Source organism: Ixodes scapularis, unplaced genomic scaffold, assembly GCF_016920785.2.
Source record: "Ixodes scapularis isolate PalLabHiFi unplaced genomic scaffold, ASM1692078v2 PGA_scaffold0__279_contigs__length_252992795, whole genome shotgun sequence".
Taxonomy (NCBI): Eukaryota; Metazoa; Arthropoda; class Arachnida; order Ixodida; family Ixodidae; genus Ixodes; species Ixodes scapularis.
The window spans coordinates 41,695,397-41,717,661 of NW_024609835.1; the positions used below are offsets into that span (position 1 = coordinate 41,695,397).

General features: G+C 45.3%; 1 protein-coding gene across 1 annotated transcript in view; it reads left to right on the forward strand.

Moving 5' to 3' along the window:
- The first annotated feature begins 2,097 nt into the window (after positions 1-2,097).
- Positions 2,098-22,265, forward strand: part of LOC120839025 (histidine decarboxylase) — a 34,453-nt gene continuing 14,285 nt past the window's right edge. Inside the window, exons 1-12 of the mRNA XM_040209232.1 lie at positions 2,098-2,125; positions 7,432-7,604; positions 8,885-8,998; positions 13,913-14,170; positions 14,711-14,854; positions 15,525-15,591; positions 16,051-16,213; positions 16,295-16,365; positions 16,434-16,453; positions 17,124-17,222; positions 17,919-18,020; positions 19,216-19,696. Of these exons, the coding sequence (XP_040065166.1) occupies positions 2,098-2,125; positions 7,432-7,604; positions 8,885-8,998; positions 13,913-14,170; positions 14,711-14,854; positions 15,525-15,591; positions 16,051-16,213; positions 16,295-16,365; positions 16,434-16,453; positions 17,124-17,222; positions 17,919-18,020; positions 19,216-19,696 (1,720 nt within the window). The remainder of the gene's footprint in view (positions 2,126-7,431; positions 7,605-8,884; positions 8,999-13,912; positions 14,171-14,710; positions 14,855-15,524; positions 15,592-16,050; positions 16,214-16,294; positions 16,366-16,433; positions 16,454-17,123; positions 17,223-17,918; positions 18,021-19,215; positions 19,697-22,265) is intronic.

Consider the following 22,265-nt stretch of genomic DNA (forward strand, 5'->3'; position numbering starts at 1 on the left):
TAACCAGGCACCGTTATAAAAATGTGCTAAGACAGAATCTAACAGAAAGTGACAACATATCACGGCGAACAAGCCTAACCGGTTTTGTCAACAGCTAGTTCCCAAGTTTCGGGCATTAACTTTAAATGGTCATCAGCAGAAAAAAAAAATTACAATTCCCAGCAGAGTGCCTATTTTCACCTGCCAGCGTTCAGGACTAAGGAAAGTAATATGTGACATATTTGAATATTAAAAGAATCACAAGCCTGAAAAAAAAAAGCTAGTGAAAAAACCCTTAAGCCGGGGTCGCAATGCAGATGCATTATATAAAGGACAGCCTGCAAACACGAATCACCGCAATATCTGTGGTTCGAATGCCGCGTGCCAAGTTTTCTTTTCGAAGTCATTGCCATGCGGCATTCGAAGCACGAATCTCGTGGCGAGTAGCGTTTAAATATGTATGCAGACTGTCTGTTGTATGACATATCAGCAGCGTGAACCCGGCTTTGTGCTATCTTCAGCGAGCGTTTTCCTTGTCCCAAGGAAAAAGAAAAAAAAATGTGTTTTGTGTTACAAATGCGGGCGTACCTAAAATATGATGCTTGATATATAAAACCAACGAACAAGCAAAATATGTGCGCAGGAAAAGTAAAAAAACGCTATTTCTGTTTTGTCTAAATTTATTCTATGAAAACGCAACTTGATGTTTCATTTCCTTTCAATTTCATGTTCTGCCCAGAGCCCCGCGATGTCTGCTCGTACGCGATATCCGTCGTCATCACCTTTTTGGGTTGCACTTGCATTTCCGTAACACTCCATAGTTTTCTCAGAGTTGACTTTCGATAGTATCGATGGTCAACCGAAAGCAAGCTACCGATCGTGGACTATCGAGAGTACTATAAGACAGTTCACTATCAATAGTTTATCGATAGTGGACTCTCGACTGTACTATCGGTAGTCAATTATCAAAGGAACTATCGATAGTTTCGACACTTGATATTGATATTTTGGAAAACTATCAATACATTCAATACTCAATTTTTTCGATAGTTTTCCACCACTAGGGGTCACCCCAGAAGTTACTATGCGCTACCATATCGGTAACCGTTCGGCGCTTCTCCAAGGCTTCTCCTCTCCTTTTTCTGGCGGCCGGCCGCTCCGTGGCTCCGTCGCAGTATTGACAGGCTTTGTGGAATAAGGAAGACTATGGTTATTCATTATTTCGTTTTTCTTCTTTTAACATTTAGTTTATTATGTTAGTACTTTTTTTGTTGTTTTTTTTTTATTATTTATTTATTTACGTCGCTATATTGCCGCGTGTGAATAAAAGAGTCAGCGGCGTGCTCGATTTTCACGCCGCTGCCTGGGGTTGGACCCCCGGCAGCGCTTGTCCTTTTTTATCTTTCTTTCGTTTGTTTGGATGACTGAAATGTTTCATATGACTCGAGAATGTTGTTGCTTGTTCGAGCTCCGAAGCTTCTAGATACCCACGCACCTACATAAGGAGCTTCGGAAGGATTCTGGGGTCAATCGTCCTTCCGTCGCCGTCAAAGAATGTACAGTCTTTGTTACTTAATGTTCCTCGACATGAGTTCGCCGCACTAGACGTTCATTTTAAGTATGATCATTCGCGTTTATGCTTTTTTTATTCGTGGCAATATAATGGGAGCTTCTGGCTGGCGGTTTTCCCAATTCTCCTCCAGTAACGTCATCACGCCGGTGTTTGCTGCTTATACTCGCACATTATTCCCATTCCGTTACTAGCCGCTGGTATATTTGCTTTCAAGCTAGAGGTTCCAACAACTAAGAGGTTTGTGTGTTTCCCGCTTGGGAAACAACATATTGTCTTCGCTCCTGGAGGCAGCTTCGCGCGGGTATTGACCTTTCCGATAATCGCCTTCTGTGGGTGCCATCTTTGCCTAGAGGGCTGTGTCATGTGTTCTGAGCGCGCGCAGCCACTAGCCCTCTTTCACAACATATAAGACGCCGCGCATCCGCCCTCAGTTACTCAGCATATTTTTGCCAGGGTGATAAGCGCTGGAAAGCTCCATACGATTCTCGTGTTTAAAAACAAGATTAATATATTTGACATCTCAATTTTCTTTTTCTTTCAGACACATGGATTTCAAGGAGTACAGGCGACGAGGTGAGTGGCTATTTCTCGGCCATCCATAACCTATACGCAGAGACAAATCTTCGTTGAACGCTTAATAGCTCGTCATTCTAGGTGACCAAAGAGCGAACCCCGCTCTCAGTCGTGATAGACGTTATGCGGAGCACAAGTTTGTCTGCTTCTTGCACGGGGTTTGCGATACTGTCAAAACGCTGAGCTCTTATTGGCTGATTAAAAAAGAAGTGGGTAAACCTTGAGGCGTCTAGCATTGAAGTGTATCCACTATCCTTCCCATCAAAGCCAATCAAAACTCGGCGTCATTCTTGTCGGCATAAGCCAGTTAGAACGCCAAAGAACCAATCACGAAGGAAGACTAGTGAACGTATATAAGCCACACCCCGCGTTTTCTGAGCTGTCCGTGACGATCTTCGTTACACTTGAGCGTCATCAACTGACCTCGACAGAATTCGCGACTTCAGCAAAACGGACGGACACCTAGCGGGAAAACACTTTACTGGACGGCACAGGTCCTTTCGATTCGTCTCCTGTGGGTTCCGGGATAGCCGCCGAAGTAAAGCGAGGGAATTTGCGTTGGTTCTGTCCAAAGCGATGACAACGGCAGCAACGACAAAGGCCGTGGGGAAAACCACGACTCATAATGGTCTAAGGCAGTGGTCTCGAACTCATTTGAGCATGGGGGCCACATGGCTCACACTGGAAAGGCCGAGGGCCAGCGTTAGAAGGGAAGAGGTGGGGAGGGGGGGGGGGGGTACAAGATTTAAAGATTTAGAAGAGAAGACACTTCGTGCTCTATGCTTTTTGTAAACTCAGTCTTGCCAGTGATATCTTTAGACAAGGTGTTAAACTGGTGAGTTGGTAAAGGTTTGACATGGTGGGTGTAACAGCTCCAAAAAGCGATGACAAGGTCCTCATTTTTTGAAGCTGTTACACCAAACACTCAAAAAACGAAGTCGCCCTCGTTTTTTGAAGCTGTTACACCCACCATGTCAGACATCTTTATAAATTTGATTTGTATATAGGACTACATTGGGCCCTGACTTGATGTGACAACTAGAATTAAAATGACACCGCCCCGCTTACGTGCTGGCACTTTTTTATACAGCAAAAGAGCAAGTACACTGTCGTTCCCGTTGCTCAATTCCCTCAGGAATTAACCAAGCTCAACATGTATCTAAAAAGAAAAATCATTTAATTTGACAGTTCTTGCTTTCCTGACGATTTTTATTACAACACTTTGAACAAATGCTTGTTCTTTAATGGTGATATATATTTTTAAGGTAAGAATTTTTGGCTTGTAGCTTTATATGTGACATCTGCTCCTGCTGATCGAGAGTTCGCGCAGCCGAGAGGCATCCTTCAACAAAGAGCTGTTGTTGAAGGATACAACAGTTGCATCCTTCAACAACAAAGAGCTGTTGGTGAGCGCCGTTTTGATCGTACATCACAAAAAGATGGGAAGCAAAAAATAAGGCAAAACAAAGGGCAAATGAACGCAGTTGATTAAAACCTATGGGAATACGTTAAAAGAGCAGAGCTACTTCTCGAGTGAAAATGAATCGGCGAGATGAGATCACGCTGGCGCATGCTGTTTCTGGCGCTCGAGACATGCGAATCGGGACTCGTAGTCGGTTGCCTCGGGCCGCGTCCCAGCGAGTCGCGGGCCGCGTATTTGAGACCCTGGTCTAAGGAATTAGACGCGCCCTGCACCTTTTCTGGTGTTATAGCGCACACAATTGTCCCCGTGACTCTGTAGTATCAGTGTTTTGCCTAAGTCACTCGAAATACAACCTCAGCAACCGCGAAAATCAGAAATTCTGCGATTATCAACTTTCGTCAGCACGGTAGAAGGACAACTTTCATCGCTTCGTAAAGAACGTCAAGCTCCTGGAAGCTCACTTGCGCCAAAACACCACTGCAGGTTCGAAACATATAGTGGCTAAACATTGGGGCAAATAATTTTAAGGCCAAAGCTTGCCTGCGGAAACCCAAGCGTTGTGCGTTGAGCTGGTACACAACTGACCACGAACTCCGGAAGCTTCAACTTCTGCGAGTGAGTAGTTTCCAATACCATCGCAGTCACTAGTTGTGACTCCAATTAAGCGGCGCACCTTCTGCGAACAACCAGTCTTCCTCTCAAGATCAGGAACCCCTTTCGGTCCAAGCATATCAGCTTCCTACTCTCAGGAGGAGCAATTTACGGGAGCAAATCAAAGAAATCACACGAGAGGCTTCTCGCGGCCTATACACACGGATAGAGTAGACATCCTCACAGACCGCCCAATCGCCTCCAGAGGAACTATCCTGATTTGTTTTGACTCACCACGACCGCCCAGTGGGGTTACGCACTGGCCGTTTCCCAGGCGAGTTGAGTAGTATCAGCAGCGCTCACCTGTGTGCCCAAAGGTGTCACAAACCAGGACACAAGGCAGCCATCTGCCCAGCTGAGAAGCCAATCTATGCCAGCTGCGGTAAGCAGCACGAGCAGGCCTCAGAACAGTGAGTAAACGCAGACGATAAATTCTGCGTACACTGCAGCAATCCTAGTCATATAGCAACGGACCCCTCCTGCCCGGCCGGCGCTCAGTTCGACCACAAAGCGAAGAAACGCGAAGCTAAACAGGAATGGTGCTCGCCTGTAGCCGCCGCGCCGCCGCCGCCGTCCTGCTCCAAGCGGGGAGCCAACTCCGCGCTCACCGTCTGCGACGCAAGACTCCCAGCTTACGCCGCTTACCAGATGTGTGGAGTAAGGTACGGCTTCTCAACAACTCCAGACGCGCAACGGTTACAGAACTAAGCATCCCGAACGCAAGAACAAATTGAGAGCATCCGTGCGGCACAACAAAAAGATAACAAGGACTTTCAAGCAGTTCTTGTCAACCTCTACAGCAAGAAATTGCTGAACTCAAACGAAAGTACGATACCCTCCAAAAATCAACGAAAAGTCAAATCCGGGTACCTCACCGGAGGCTTGAAACAGAAAAAGCACAGGAAGATAAATATCTGGTTGCGTGTACCAAACGGCGCCAGTCTCGCACTTCTAGCCGAGCGCTATACGAAGCTGCGGCACCGTTAGCGCCTCCGGAGCAGCCCCGACGAGAATTCCTTCACCCCTGACCAAATCAGTCAGCAACCCATGCCGCCCCTCAAGACCCACTCAACATGGTTACAACAATTTTTGCAGCAACAGAGGGTTATGCTGCAACAGCACCAACCGCAAACCCAACTCCAGTTCCAGCAGCTACACTCTAAGCTTGGTAACCTCTAATCCAGCGTATCCAAACCCCGGCACGCGAGCCAAATCCGGCCCGCGGTGGTCTACCGACCGGCCCGTGGCTGGCCGTGGTCCTTCCAATGAAGCCCGGCCTGCGGCCAGTTCCCGACAAACTAAATGCTCTCGGCGCTGAAAAAAAAAACATAAGAAATAAGAAATAAAAAAAGGTGTTGCAGCGCGCATAATTTAAGTAAAAAAAAAATAAAAAAAAACGAGAGGAAACTTTTTTTTAAGTAATGCGCATCCTCTTAGTATATTGTTCATAACATATTACAATCAACAGCGTCACTCTCCTTAGTCCCCTGTTTCATATCGGGGTAACTACGTATGTTAAAATTCTCTTGCGTTCCCATGTATATTTTGCTTAGTGTCCTGTCTCGTATCTATTGCATACTGCCACCATTAGTTGTATTCTTTTCTTTAGTCTTCCCCTCTGTGTGAACATACCAAAGTTTCTACGCGCTTTAATTTATTCCTGGTCAGTTTTCTGGCTCCCAATTATTATGTAATGTCATAATTAGCTAAATATCTATTTTCAAAGTAAAATATAATGCCCCCCTCGGTCCCTCCTGTACTATTTGACCCCGACCACTGGGAGAAAAAGGCAGTATCCAAAAGGCAGATCACCTCCTCCTACGGTAATATATCAGCAAACCCGCCACCCTTACCGAATGATCTAGCAAGAGGTGCTGAAGTGCTCATTCATAGAGCACGCACCGGTGCCGCCCTCACTGAGGACGTCCTGGCCTGATGGAGAGTCTGAGTGTGCGGGGCTCCACGACGAGCGGACTCGTTTTCAAAACTCCAGTATATGTTCTCACGAGGACTCGATCTATCCCAAGGGTGGTGCCCGAGCAAAACAGACGCTACTGTCCCTTTGGCGCTTTGCACGCTCTGCTGCCATGACCAAAGAATATCATGTTTTTTTTCTTCGTTTTTTAATTAAGCCCTTCCGCTCCAGGCTGACGAGCCACCCTTGTCCCAATAATGTGTAACAACAACCACAACAGGAGCAACAGCAGCAGCAGTAGCAACAAGAACGACAACAACAGCTGCAACAACAACACCATCATCATCATTATCATCATTAATAGCATTACCGTCACCAATCATCACCAACATCGTCGTTACCATCACCATAATAATCGTCATCGTCATCATCATCGTCATCCGCGTGCCGCCTGCTTCGTTGGTTACAGAGCGAAGACGTACACAAAAAGTGCGGAGGCGGCGTGTTCACTCAGAAACGCTATAGCATTTAATTAGTGTTCTGCTTATACAAGCTATTCAGCTTAACTGTTACGAACAGGCATACTGCAGTTATGACTATCATAGTAATGCAATCACACAAATTGTATGCAGACCTATTTGATGAAAAAAAAAAATTGAAAAGTTATTTTTGTGCCGCAATTTATTTTTCATGTTATGCATAAAGAGACTTGTACACGTTACTAAAAGTAATCGATAACAATTACGATTCGACTCGGTTAATAATTATTAAATTAAATTACTTGAGGAGTTGAGAAGTAATGTAATTGAGAATTACTTGAAAAAGTAACCGTTACTTTTCGGATTACTTCAGATTTTCAAAAGGACAGATTTCTCTGCCGGTTTGAAAGTGGGACTTCCGTAGTGTCCCCTATTTGATTAGAATCTCCAAATTACAAACTACTCATCTTCAAATGCACACATTATGGTTGACGCTACTCTCGGAGGCTTGGATCGTGGACTTCTTAGGAGTATAAACAAAGGGTGCCATTAGGAAGAGGGGGAGAATATACTAATGGTTACAAGTAATTTTAGTACTCCCAAAAAGTAGTCAAATTAATTTTGTGATTACTTCCTTATAAAAGTAATCAAATGATTACAAAATTACTGCTAAAATCAATCGATTATAAGTAATTTGATTACTTGTAATGAGCATCGGACAAGTATGAGCGTAAATAAAGGCTCAAGAAAGTAAGTGGCGGGTTCGCGAAGCCTGTCTTCGAATCAGGAACGCCATTCCGCCGTTTGCACGTAGAATCTGAGCGAAAGTCCGTTTCAGGCAAAGAGATGGTGGACTACATCGCGGACTACCTGGAGACCATCCGCGAGCGGAGGGTATTTCCCGATGTCAAGCCGGGCTACATGCAGGAGCTGTTGCCGGCCAAGCCACCCATGCACGCGGAACCTTGGGACGACGTGTTCAAGGACATCGAGGGCGTCATTATGCCCGGGGTACAGTGCGATTGAATGGTTTCACGCGCAGCTCAGTCTTTTGTGCAGTTGCGAGTATGGACTGGTTCACATACTTGCGACGGCTTACGACTGCCTCCTGGGATCTCTCACTACGAGAGACTGGCACCATCTAATGGCTAGCGGTGGAACACTTAATATTTCCCTACGTCTTTTTTTCCCGCAATATTTTTAAACCCTTACGACAGTCATATAAACGACCATTTTCTAAGGATAGTACGTGCCTTTAATCTGGCACATAATAAAGAAAACCCTTCGCTCTAGTGACTCCCGTTCCAGGGTCACCTCATAATGGCGCCAGCGTGCCAATCTGTTGTCTCGTCGTAAGAGATCTTAAAAACTCGGCCCTAAGCACAAGGGAAATGTCTGAACGGGCCTTATCAAGTAGTGCTTTAAGCTGCACTGCACCACTATAGAAACAGAGACGGGATCAGAGAAGTGTGTGGGTCGAAAGCCCCGGCCGCCTTCATGTATTCGTCCTTCGTTCATTTATTCGGTTGAACTATAAGAAATTACACACGCAGATCCGTGTTTTAATATCATATTCCTGTATTTAAATCTAAAGTCCTAAAGGCTTGTGCACGAAAAGCAATCAGCAGACGCGGCTACAACTTTGCATTGTAGTGCAGTTGTGGTATTTGTTTAGACGGCAGGAAGTTAGCCCCAGTGGGAGGAGAGTTTTGCGTTTGCGCTGTGGATGAGAAAGTTGGCCAGTGGAGTTCCACTGCAGCCATGGGTATTTAGCCTGCATCAAACGGTAGTGATACACGACAGCACGCCGGTACGATGCTCATCCAAATCGAAATGGACAGGGGTGGTCTTATAGCACAGCTTACACGAACCCCGCAAATTATATTGAAATAGCGATTCCGGAAACAGGGACGCCTATCTGTACCGCCTGACATCTTTATTTCTGAAAAACTACGTTGTTGGATTCCATTAAAGTCGACCCACCGGTCGATTCCAATATTAGGCAACTTGGCAGGTAGGTCACGGGTTAACGTATACTATGTGTGACTCGCGCTTTACCGCGCCGTAAACGACCGACGTCGTATGGACAATTGCAAGCATGGTGCCCCCACTGGAGCCCCATGCCCGCCGGCACGTGCAACATGCGCGCAAACGTAGCTTTGGCAAGCTTGCTATCGCAGGGGCGTGTCCGCACGAGCAGAGACATGGCGGCGGCCAGTTGTCCAGCTTGCAATCGCCTATAAGGACCAAACAGTAAGCCTGAGTCTGGGTCGTGTAACTCTGGCTTGCAGGTGACCCACTGGCAGAGCCCCCACATGCACGCCTACTTCCCGGCCCTGAATTCCCCGGCGTCGCTGCTGGGAGACATGCTTGCCGACGGCATCGGTTGCCTGGGTTTCACTTGGGTAAGAAGTCACACGCCCAGCCAATGGGCCACGACAACGTAACTATCATAGCTGAAGCTAATTTTATCTTGCTTTTCTACACGGTTCGCTAACGAGTGTATTGTGAAACAAAGTGAGTCTGAAGGCTCAATTGACATTTGATTGCGTTTTTAAGCACAGCCCAAACGCTAGCGTTAGTTTGGAGACGGCATAGACGCTTTGTTTGAGATTCCAGCCAGGGTTGGGCATAAATGCTCTCAAAAGAACTTGGTCAATACTTCAGCTTAGGCGAGTTGGTTAATCATGCTAATACTTCACAGCACACAACAGACAGCACACCATCAAAACAGATCAACACAAAGAAACCAAACACACAAAGAAACAAAACAGCGCTGCGTGAGTTTTGTTTCTTTGTATGGATCTGTTTTGATGGTGTGTTGTCTCTTGTGCGCTTTGAAGTATTAGCTCTCGAAAGTATTTGGAAATACAAATACTGGGATACATGACAAGAACAGCTAAAATACTGATACTGAAATACATTTTTGAAAATGTATCTCGATACGTATCAGAAATACATTTTAAAATGATTTCAGACACTGAAATGCATTGTTATAAAAACATTATTTTGGATGTTTTGCTGCACCCCTTAGAGTATACGAAGAACAAAGAAGAAGCATGCTCTAGAATACGAGATTTTGCCTTTAAACCAGCAAGCGAGATCTCAGTGTATGTTAGAGCCTGAATTAAGCTCGAATGAAATTTACTGTAAAATTAAAACCTTGCATTTTGAGTAGTAAAGAAAGCAAGCGATGTTTTTACCTTGGCTAGAGCGGATTTAATTACCGCATTTCTTATCTTTCTGAGACCAAATACCAGGGTCATTTAAATCAGTTTTGTGTCCTCCCAAAAAACCTATCGAAGTCACCATGATTATGTCCAATCAAGACACCTCTTTCAGCAGTGATCTTATAACGTTACCGTGGAATGAAGTTCAAAGAACTCGTATCCCTTATTTGTTTGTTGGGCGCGCCGACAGAGTCTGCAACTTTTGGAATCGACTGGGATAGTCAACCACCTTAAGCGTGGGAAAACATCTGTTAACTTTTCCACAATAAAGAAAGGAGTCATGTGTGGTCAGAGACACAAAACGTCCCCGACGAAACTACGTTTTGACCCACTCTGCGGAGGTCAACAATTTTTTTTTTTTTAATTGTAAGGAAATTTATTGGCCCTTATAGTACCGCGATAGCAAGAATACACCCGAAAATGAATTTCGATACAGAAATACAAAGTACAGTTGAAATATTTTATCGCGATACAGAAATATAAATATAAAATGTATTTCTGAAATACTATCACTACACTTTTGTATCGCGATGCTGCCCAGCCCTGGTTCCAGCCGGCATTCGCACTTTTATTAGCAATATCAGGCGCTTCAAGCGACTCAAACCACCCTTTCTTTCCTGCCATCTTAGAAGAACCTATAAATTTTGTTATTGCTAATCGAAAAGAAACCACCATAAGGCACGGTTGACGTGAAAGAGATGAAACATGTTTGCGGCCACCATTTTAAGTTTAACAACGTTGCCTGCAATACATCACTTTTACGGTGGTTCTCCAATCGAACACCATATTTATTCATTTATCAATTCAGTACTCTCAAGGTCCTGAGGCATTGCAGAGGGGAGTGGGACATGACAAATATGGAATACAAACAGTATACAAACACTAAAAGCCAAGCACTAAAAATGTTTTTAAAAAATTCGCAAAACAAGTTTAGAAACTACAGAACAAAGCAAACAAACAGACAAAATATTAACATAAGTAAGCAGTCACCGCGCTTCTAAATAAGTCAAAGTACGGTATGTTTACCGATTGCGCGGAAAGGCGGTTTCACTCTGAAGATGTTCTGGAAATGAAAGAGTTATAGTAAACTGAGGCAATGCAATGATGAATTCTGTCCTTAAATTGATGATCTAAGCGCGGTGAGGTGAAAACATAATTTAACATTAGTTTGCAATTAGTGAAGCATTGGTATGATGCGTTTTATAAAAAAAGACAGAAAAGATATGTTTTTCGGCGTAATGAAAGAGCAGGAAGTGATAAATTAGTTTTCATAGTTGAGACACTAGATGCGCGATGATAGTTAGCGAATATAAAACGGGCACCGCGATTCTGTAGGGCTTCAATATCAGCCACGAGAGTTGGGAGACCCGGACTGCAGATTGCTGCGGCATAGTCTATCACGGAAAAAAAAAAAAAGGATTCTAGTGAATGACAAGGCTCGGAATACGATCATATCTGAGAAATTCGATATGCGCAAGGGCGCAAAAGCAAGCGAAACGTTAAACTCACTGTTAACAAAATCTTGTAGGAAGATCCATTGGTGGGTCCTTGGGGAATGCGCTAGCATGACCCTTGAAAAACGCCACAAAGGTCCTTCTTTGGGAAACGCTAACGCTGACTGACCCCTTCACTTTTCTGTTCTGGCTTTCTCTTGCTCCCTTTTTTTTTTTTTTTTTGCTGTCTATTTCTGGCTTTGCTACGGGGTCAGTGTTAGAGTTTCACAAAGAGGGACCTGCGTGGCGTCTGTCTCCCAAGGGTAGTGCTAACACATTCCCTAAGGATCCACCAATGGATCTTCCTTTAATTTTTTCCAGCTTTAGGGGTCCTTTTGGAAACCTCTTTTGGAAGGGTGTGTTGTAACGTATGCTGTGTATCTCGTTTAAAGGACACATTATATGTTGTGCTTTTTTTTTTAGTACACATAAAATATATTTTAAACCTCCTTTTTTGCGTTTCTTGCATGTGCGGCGTCAAAATCCCCGTTCACTGTCTTCAACGGCGGAGTCTCCTTGTGAACTCTCTAAACTGTGTGCTGCTGGAAAGCGCTGCATTGGGGACAGAGACCTTGTCAGGCTTCACGCCTTTAGCCCCTGTCTCCATTTCGGTTGATTCCGAAAAAATAAACATTAACTCAATTCAATTAAATTCAAGGTTCGAAACCAGCATCCGCGAGCGCACTGGCTTCCACCCCGTGAAGCTGCCTCCCTCTCACCTTTGTCCTTCACTACTCGTCTCCAATCTACGCTTGCCTTTCCCGTTGTTTTGTCCACAAACGGACGATATCAGCTTTTGCCTGTCGTGTGAGTACGAATGCTTACGCAATATTAACAGTGAGTGTGCAGGCGAGCGTGTAATAATTATGGCGATACAGGCGAGCTGGGAATAATGTAACACCTGAGAAAACTTAATACACCTTGAAGTCAAAGTAAAATTCAAAAGTAGGGGAACGTCTCAACCGTAGGAGACGTACGTTCTCCTACCGCTGTCCTCTTCTTCGACTTCCAACGTTCTTAAGTTTTCCGCGCCACAGCCTCATGTGTTACATTATGATAAGTACTCACTGTCTCTGCGCACATCGCATTTCCGTGATCTAATCGTACTTCGAGTATTGTAATTCTCTGGAATCCTTCTCTCGTTCACCATGATTGGCCATCTCTTTCTATCTGGCGAAAAAGTAAACCTCACTGACTTGTTTTCTTTTTTTTTTTTTTAAGTGTGCAGTGTACGGCATCATAAGGTGGTGCAGATTATAGTTCTAGCTGAAGGGGTTCATTGCCAGATAGGGTGCCTCCTGCACTCTAAGTTAGGACCCCGACAGTGAAGTATCTACAATAGTAAATGTGCCTTTCCTTTCCTACTTTTTTTAATAACTTACGTAAGTTGTGTTGATTGTCACGAATAAATGCAGTGTTTGTGAGAAAAGTTATGTTGTTGTTGTTGTTGTTGTTGTTTTTTTCAAAAATACATGACCTGAAAACGATAACATCGGCCTTATTGTTTCGTACTGATTTGTCATGGTTGTGCCCCACTGTGTAACGCTTTCCTGGTGAAGTTACAGTACACAACTACTTCTTTCTTTTTTTCGACGAACTGATGTGGTTTCTGAAGTGCTTATTGTTCTTTCTTGGTTCAATATATGCATGTCAACATTAAGTTATTATACGGGGCGTTTTTGTTTTACGCTTTCCATGTTTGTTTCAAAAACTTTGTGAAAGCTACACTTATGCGGTTTGTGCAAGTGAGTTATACGGCCAGGGGAACATAGAATCGGAGGCTAATCGTAATGATCAGTCGGCTAATTAAGTAATGTTTGTGAATTAACTTTTTAGTTGATGAAAATAGAGATATGGTTACAATTAGAAACTTGCTGAGCGTTATCGAAAACCACTAAATCAGTAATTTGCAGAAATACTGAGCGCGTGAGAAGCGTAGTAGTGCACTAAAGTTACCACTTGTGGAGCAAGTACAAGGCAAGCGGTTGGGGTAATGCGCCCGCGCGTTTTTTTCTCTATTTTTTTTTATGAGAGCCCTAGCATTGTACATGCTCCACGTGTGGTAACTTTAGCGCACTAGTGCGCATCTCACGCGCTCCAAGTCTTTTTAGAAATTACTCATTTAGGCGTTTCGGACGACGCTCAGCAAGTTTCTAATTGGAACTATCTGACTATTTTCACTAATTAAAAAGTTAATTAACAAATTTTACTTTATTAACCGAATGATCGTCACGATTAGCCCCACGTACTATGTCCCTCTGGCAGTATAACTCACCTGCACAAACCGCATTAATGTAGCTTTCCCAGCGTTTTTGAAAAAAAAAAAAATCTGTAAATCTTCAAAAAAAAATACCCTGTATATAATGCTGCCGTACCCATGCTTCCCCGCATTAATTCCTGCGACGCTGCTGGGTGACTCGTAGTAAACAAGTAAATAAAAATACCGGGAATCTCCGGTTGGATTTCGTGCCATCCCGGCCTGTACGACGCTGCACCAGCCTAGATGACATGCCCCGTAGCGCGTAAGCCCCTCTTAGATGCTGTCGAGTCTATCTTAACCACGGCCTGCTGCCTTCGGCGCGTCTTCGGTGCCCAGGCGTCGAGTCCCGCGTGCACTGAGCTGGAGACGATCGTGATGGACTGGCTGGGCCAGATGGTGGGACTACCCGACGACTTCCTGCACACCAAGTCGGCCAGCAAGGGCGGCGGGGTCATCCAGACGACGGCCAGCGAGTCGACCTTCGTGTCCCTGCTGGCGGCACGCTCCGAGGTGCTGCACTGCATGCGCAACGAGTACCCGGACATGGACGACGCCGACGTGAACGGAAGGCTGGTGGCCTACTGCTCGGACCAGGTGGGCGTTCGCGAACGATGCTAAGGACTCCTTACACGTAGTGTCGCTGCCAGATTAAGAAACGCGGCTTAGGTTTCTTGCGATCGTGATTGGTTCTTCAGCGTGCTTACTGACTAATGTGGCAATCTTATTGGCTGACGAGCGATAATGAGATGCTGAAAACTCGCCACACTCTGCGTTTTTTTTTTTTTTTGTGTTGCGGGTAATTATAGGTAAACAAAAAAAACTAGAATGACATAAATACAGAATATCAGCTTTTGTATACTGGTACAGGTCGCTGCGTATCTTTTATGGCGCGTCCATTGTCCACGAGATATGCTCTAAAAATCCTAACAAACTACCGCTTATTTTGTTCCCTGAGAGTTCGTTTTTGTTTCAAATGCCGCAGGTTCGTGTGATTTTTTTTTCTGTTTCGTTTTTTGCATGGTGTATCACTCTCTAATTTACCTTAAAGTCGGTCATTGCCAACCACACTGTGTGCTCTCAGTTTGCCGCGGCTGTCCGCAGTTTCCCGGCAAATTTCCCGATGGCCCTTTTCAGGCCCATTCGTCGGTGGAGAAGGCGGGTCTCATGGGGCTCGTTAAGATGCACTACGTCGAGTCGGACGACAACCTGAGCATGAGGGGACACCAGCTCAGGGAAGCCATGGAGCGGGACCGCCAGGACGGACTGATCCCTTTTTACGTAAGACGTTGCCCAGCTGCTCTCCGGCCGGTTCCACTGTTTGGGAACTGAGCCCGTCGCATTTACGGCCAAAACTTACTCGATGGAGGCAAGAGTAAAACTGACCTCCACTCGCCCCCTCTCCGAGCGAATGGTGGCCGCTGAAAAAAACAAATCCGCCTGATTCGGGCATTGATTTTGGAACACCTCTCCAGGATTACCCGTGCGCTCTAACAACTGAACTAAGATGTTGGTGCATGAACGTCCGGAGGGACGCCCCTACTTGGGATTCCGAAGTATTGACGACGAGATGTTTTGGTGGCGTACTCTTGGGCCACGGTCCCGCTGCTCCTACATCATTCAAAATAGTGTCTCTTCCTTGCATGACAGCCCTGCAACATTGGTCATACGAATGCTATCCTGAGACATGTGCCAATCATACGTTTATGTAAGGAACAAACATGCTTCTAAGATGCTTCAGGCATGTCCACAAATATTTCTGTTATCATGTCCAGTGAATACCGTACCTTTTGTACGATGCATGACAGTGTGACTTCGTTAAACTCAGTTGAGATCCTTAAACTTCCTTAGTTGAATCGATACATGGGAGTATGTATGTGTTTTGTTATTTTGCATTTAGCATCCTGTATACGGACTCACCAATTGTTTTCGTTGCGTGTACTTGTTGCAGGTCTGCGCGACACTTGGAACAACGGGGGCGTGTGCTTTCGACAACCTTCAAGAGATCGGAGAGATTTGTGAGTCATAGTTCGTAGCCATATACACTTAGCTTAAAGAGCTCGTGAAGAGAACACGGGGTAAAGCTTTCCTTTATTTCGGTTAAAGTTGTACGTTGCAAGTGCTGAGTATGAGAATATCCTCGAACCGCATTTCGCATCAGTCTAAATTTAAAAGTAAGAGTATAAGGGGGTTTTGAGGTGGAGAAGAAAAGAGGGGAGGGTGGTCACTATCATTCAACGATGCAGTCTTACTGTGCTAGCAGTCATCGGTCGATGGTCTAAGTTTACCTCAAACGCCCTTGTTTTGGAGCTACTATGAAGTTTCTATACCACCGTCCAGTGGCGTCCAAAATTTCTCGGAAATTGGGGTAGGGGAGCAATTTCCTCACTACCCTCTTTCCTGCTCCTCATGTAAAGTAAAAAGAACGACGTATCTTAAGATGCACTCCTCTTTTGCCATAACTCCTAACCCACAAGGCGCCGAGGGCTCGGTGTGGTTGCACGTGGACGCTGCGTACGCCGGGGCGGCCTTCATCTGCCCGGAGTTCCGGCACTGGCTGCGAGGCATCGAGATGGCCGACTCGTTCGCCTTCAACCCGTCCAAGTGGCTCATGGTGCACTTCGACTGCACGGCCATGTGGTCAGTCTCACTGTCATCTAAGCAGTGCTAAACGCTAGACTATTTTGGGCTCCAAGTGTGCCGACCAAGGCTTTGTTTCAGGGTCAAGAATAGTAGAGCGCTGCACCGTACCTTCAATGTTGAACCGCTGTATCTCCAACACGAAAACTCAGGTCAGACAGAACGTGCTGTCTCACGGTTTGAATGAAGCAAGAACTAACTACAAATTGTGTCGTTGCAGGCCTCGCTGTTGACTACATGGTAAGTGAAGCGAGAGCCTATATATGGGTCATCTTATCTTACTTGCAATGCGTTAATATAGCGGCGCATAATATAGTTATATTAGTAACATATTATCCTGAATTGTTAACCTTAGTAACGTTTAATTTATTTAGGAGAAATATTAACTTCCTTCGCTGTACAACAAATGCCTTCGTGATATCCAGCTCTTTACCCGCGTCCGGGGATCCCGGCTTCCCTCAACCATACGTTGCCAAAGGAACTAACGAGACATTTGTGGCAATTCCGCGATTGATCGGTCGTCGGACCACTTGGACAACCAAACAATCTACTCCGAATTGGAGTAAACAAGAAGTAGGAAAGTGGCCGGGTCGTCGGAACAGTCATTGGTACAATAACTCAAAAATGCTCCAAAGATGGGCGATTGCTCATCTTTGAGACATTTCAATTTCTCTTCCCAATTAAAAAAAAAAAAGCCTTTTTTGTTTTAATTTTAGGTTGAGAACATGATCTGGTCTCTGATAATGCAAACATAAACTTGCATACGCCTCTCTCCAGCAACTTGCCGACTTGTGCAATTTACTTAGCGTCTATATGAGACTGTCCCAAACTTACGTCAAGTTGTTTTTAATTTAGTTAAAAACTTTCTTGTATACCTTCGTTTTTTTTTAATTTTGAACTGTCATTACAGCATTGGCAGATTTCCTTAAGCAAGAGGTTTCGCAGCTTGAAGCTGTGGTTCGTCATTCGCCTACATGGGGTAGAAGGACTCCAAAGCCACATACGCAAAGTGAGTTGTTTTTACGCTATATTATACGCAGTTTGAGCGCTTGCGTTTGCAGAATTCAAAATTACTCCACAAAGCGTATGCCCAGCGCAGCGCTTACAAAGATGGTTTAGCGCGCTATAATAAACACTTTTGTTTTGCCTAGATTGGACTGGTACTTAAAGCTCTCTTTGGAGTTTTACTGACAAACGCAATAATATAAAAGTTTGGAACTTACTCGTAAACATTTAGTGTATGGTGTTGTAGGATAAGAAAAGCAGGACAAGCTACTCCCGCGAAGCCTTCCACTATTTCCGCTTCAGGGGAGCGAGCGCTGGACAGAAGGAGAGACAAAGCGAGGAGGGACTCGCCTTCTTTCCGGGGTTCGTTCTGCTAAAGCGGGTAGAGTGAAGGGCTTCGCGAGAGGACCTCGTCGTGCTTTTTTTCTTTCTTTCTTTTTTTTAACCTGCAATAGGGTATAATCTGTCGACACGTGTGATCGGTTCTATACCTATCGCGCCTTCCTTTAAGGGAGGTAAAAACGAAAGCACTAAAATACTGTGAAAGTCATGAAATCGACGAAATACGGGAGTTAACGCGGAACGGCGTAGCAGTCCTAATTGAGTTGTCGAAATTAGGAAAACCAAGACAGGAGGTCCATTAACAAGAGTGAAACGCATAAAGCGTGTTAAGCGTGCTAATTTTCATTTTGTTTTGCAGAGCGTCGAACTGGCTCAACTCTTCGAGAGTCTGGTTCGCGCGGACAAGCGGTTCGAGATACCGGCGCCACGCTACCTGGGTCTCGTCGTATTTCGGCTCAAAGTGAGTCTGCACTGACGCCCGTTCCTGCCGGGTTGGCGGTATTGGTCGTTGGGTGGTCCATATCTAATAGACCGATCTCACCAGGCAGTTTCGTTGCACCACCGCTGCCGGCATGCCTCCTGGGAACTGTGGTCTTTCTACACGCGCGACGACTCCGCTGTGGGTCTGCGCGAACTGAACACATCTGCCTTCTGTAAACTGACGGCGTCACGCATTCGTGGAACGCTTAGTAAAATCACTCTATTGGGTGTTGCGGAGATCAGATGAGTGACACAACTCGAAATTTACGAGGACACTGCCTGGCACTGCTAGCGCGAACACGACTTCGGCGAAGAAAGAGAAACTGAGAAACCCGTCAATGACTTTTTCGCACTAACGGTGTCGCGATCTGTACATATGTCTCGCGCTTTAAACATATCTGGTTTGAGCAATAATGTAGACCTTTTAGAACCAAATAGCCCAGTGTTATTCCTAAGTGTCATAGTAAAAAAAAAAAAAGAAAGAGAGAGAGAGAGAAACTGGAATTATGTGGTCCGCCGGTAAAACGTTGCGAATCACGTGGCATAACTCGATTCCAACTACAATTCACACACTTTTTAGACAGTGTAAAAAATTTCAAATTAAGTTAAAGGCGCCATAGGTTTGACACTTCAAATTTTATTTATCGAGCAATAATTTTATCTATGTGTTTCATAAATGCTTAAAAAAACGCATTACCTGCCTCCGTAATTACCTGCATCGATTAACCCCTGCCTCTATAACTCGACTGGCCCACGAACGTCAGATTAACTCGACGCAGAGCATGGCTTAGCTCGCACGTAACTTATCACGTTCAGTCCCAAGTCTGAATGGCTTCTAAACGGTCGCGCCGATCAACCCTGGTGGATATAATAATCGCGCGAGAGGCGGTACAGTCTTTTGCAAAGTACGGTCGGTGACAGTTTAAGAACCCAGTAGATGCTCCGCCTCGAGCGCGACCTTTCTGCCTTTGATAACACTTCGTCCCACGCGCACCCAAACTCAGGCGGATCACAAAATGTCCAGTCACGGGGCTATGGACGCATGCGCGTCGTCTGATATTCCTTGAAAGAAAGCCACTGCGCATGCCAAGAAGGCGATTCACAGCTCAGTAGAAAAATATGGGAGTGCACTGAAGGCAGCTCTTGGACCGGTCTATAGGGAGTTGCATGTGCAGGGACCTAACGCCGGGACCGAGAAACTGCTGAAGAAACTGAACGCCAGCGGGAAGCTGCACTGCGTGCCGTCGGCCCTGAAAGGAAAGTACGTCATCCGGTTCACGGTGACGTCGCAGCAGACCACAGAAGACGACATTCGACGGGACTGGGACGTCATCCAGGCGCTCGCGAAGGACATCGTTCCGCACAGGATCACGTTGGCCGAAGTGAAGCGCCAGGAGCCCGAGTTCGGCACGAGCCTGCTGTTGTCCAACAGCCCTCTGACGCCAAAGGTGATGAACGGCAGCTATGTGGCCTTCTTCGACGGCACCAACGTCTGGAAGGACTTGGTGAGCCGGTACAGCGACCACTTCACCCTGGGCTCGACGGACAGTCCCGCGCTGCGCCGGAGGGTCAGGGGGCTTATGGTGAGCCAGAAGCAGTACAGCCTCGACTCCAGGATGGACCTCATGAACAGCCTGGTGGCAGCCTCGGTCGTCGGTAAGTATCCCCCTGCGTCGGCAGACGTGCACTTGCGTGACACCGTTACGCCCACAATGCTCGCACGTTATCTATATGAAAGTCCGCAGACACTGCCTGTGGTGTATCCGCAAATAATTCTCTCATTACGTCTACAGCGAACGCCGTGTCATTTGTATGACGTGCGAGCAGTGTGATGGCGGCTTCGGGACAAACACAACATCGGTGCCCTGTCGTTTGGTTTTGTTTCCCAGATAGGAATTGGACGGGCTCCAAATTTTAAAGCCTATGATAGTGCCACGTGTCGGCACTTTCCTATGGTCTACTATATTTTAATATTAGCCTTTAAATTTTTACGGTAAAAAAGGACACCAAAAGGTGATTGCTTGTTTTTGCAAGCTCTGTCACCGCTTAGTACTTGATTGGATGTTTTCGTAAACGTGGGAACAATATAATTGACTTTGACAGTGTCCCCGTAGTTCACTTTTACCCTATGATCTCACAATGACGACTCATTTACTGGTGTCAACCTTACAATCGTCGTTACATCATGTGATTACTCAAATGCAGAAAGATCAAATGCCAAACATTTCGCGTTCTGCCAAAATCCTATCACATACATACTGGTAGCTGAATCAGTAGATTGTCACATAGTAGAGCCACCAACTTCTAATATATAGATATTGCGACTAAATGAACAACCCTGACTCACCTGACTCGAAATAGCGATGACTGTGCGGGCGAGCTGGTGGTAATGAATCACAATGTAACACCCGAGACTGTGGTGAGGAAAAAATAAAACTTTCAAGTCGAAGAAAAAGACTATAGTAAGAACGTTTAAAAAGTTTGAGACGTTCCTTTACTGTTGTCTTCTCTTTCCTTTTGAAAGTTTCTTCATTTTTTACGCACCATAGTCTCAGGTTTACATTATGATTAACTTTGCCCCTTTCTGTAGCAGGACCGCATGCGCGTTTGGCCTCCGGAGGACCGCCCGTCGAGTGCCACGTGACACCCGCAATCGGGCCTGGTCGAGAATGTTCGCTGTCCCCGATGCCTAACCCCCGGAACGAAGAGGGCGCGACAATTCAAGCTCTACTCTAATTTGAACGCGTCTTTGATTGAATTTTGGAATAATCTGAATTAACCGCGAACACCCGATTCAATTACGACCGCATCAATGGCATCAAATTGTCACGAGAAGAACGAAACCGAAGCTCACATATCTAGGTTCGCCGCTATACTGACGAGGCAAATCCCTGCTGTTTTGGGCACCTTCTCCCGTTGTAGTGGCCGCCTCGGTGACTCCGAGGCCAAGCGCTAGCCTAGTATTCCCAAGTGGTGTGTTCCAGGGGTTTCCCCAGGAATTGAAATTAGGGGGTGTATAAATTTTTAGGGGGGGGGGGGGGGGGGGGGGGTTGGGTGCGGGCATTGAATATAGAGGATTGGTTGCGAATTAAGGGGGTGCCTTCAGAAAAAAGGGTGGGGGGGGGGGGGTGCACACCCCCCTAAGGTGTTTGTAGGGAAATCACTGGTGGTGTTCGAATCCTGGCCGAGGTGACCGTACTTTGGCGGAGGGTGATGTCGGCTGCACTTTAGAAGATCCCCAGGCGGTCGAAATTGAACCTCTCTTCCGCTACGCCGTAATTTGGTACGTAAAACCCCAAATTTGACTTTGGTAAGTGAGTAAGTAAGTAATATTTATTTTCAGCAATATTGTGCTGAGGGCACCAGACAAAAGACTTTCATGAGGTAGCTTATCCGGGTCTGGTGCCCCTGCACTTACAGGGCATGGTAAAAACAACTACTATACAGAACACTTTGTAAAACAAACGCGTACATCCTTTTTTGTTAAGCAGTGAATATCATTGTGGTCTATAATGAACTTGTTAAGTAATGTAGGCAGGTTATGCGCAATAGATTGCAGTGTATAATTTGTACGAAAATGAGGCAGATTCCAGAACTTTCTGCGTCTGACAAGGATGGAAGATCCACGTTTTGTCAGGAGGGATACATTAGACAAAAAAGAAATAAACTCATCGGTCTAAAATAAATAAGAACATAGCAAACCGTACTCGTATATACTGGCAATCCCCTTAACATTAAATTTAAGAAATGATGGTTCCGTATGAGTGTCGTAAGGCACGTTTGCAATAAAACGCAGCATTTTCTTTTGTAGAATCTTAAGTTTGTTAATATTTTATTTAAATTTTATGCCCCAAACCAAATGACAATAGCTAATTTGTGAGCTAAACAGAGCATGATAAATTTGCATTTTAATATTTACAGGCAACAAGGAGCAACAGCGACATACTATTCCAACAATTTTTGAGTCTCTTAACTAAGTAATCAATGTCATTATCCCATTGCATATGTTCTGAAAAAATTACACCTAACGTTTTGTGCTGTTTAACTATTCCAATCTGGTCGGTACCAATCTCTAGAGCATAATTACAAATAACGTGCTTATTTACAGGTCTAAACAAAATTGCTTTAGACTTTGCAGTGTTTATTTTAAGACCATTTATTGTCCTGCTATGCTCACTGACGGCTTAAAAACAGGGCCTGTGGCGACGGGTGCCGAGTCCCTTGT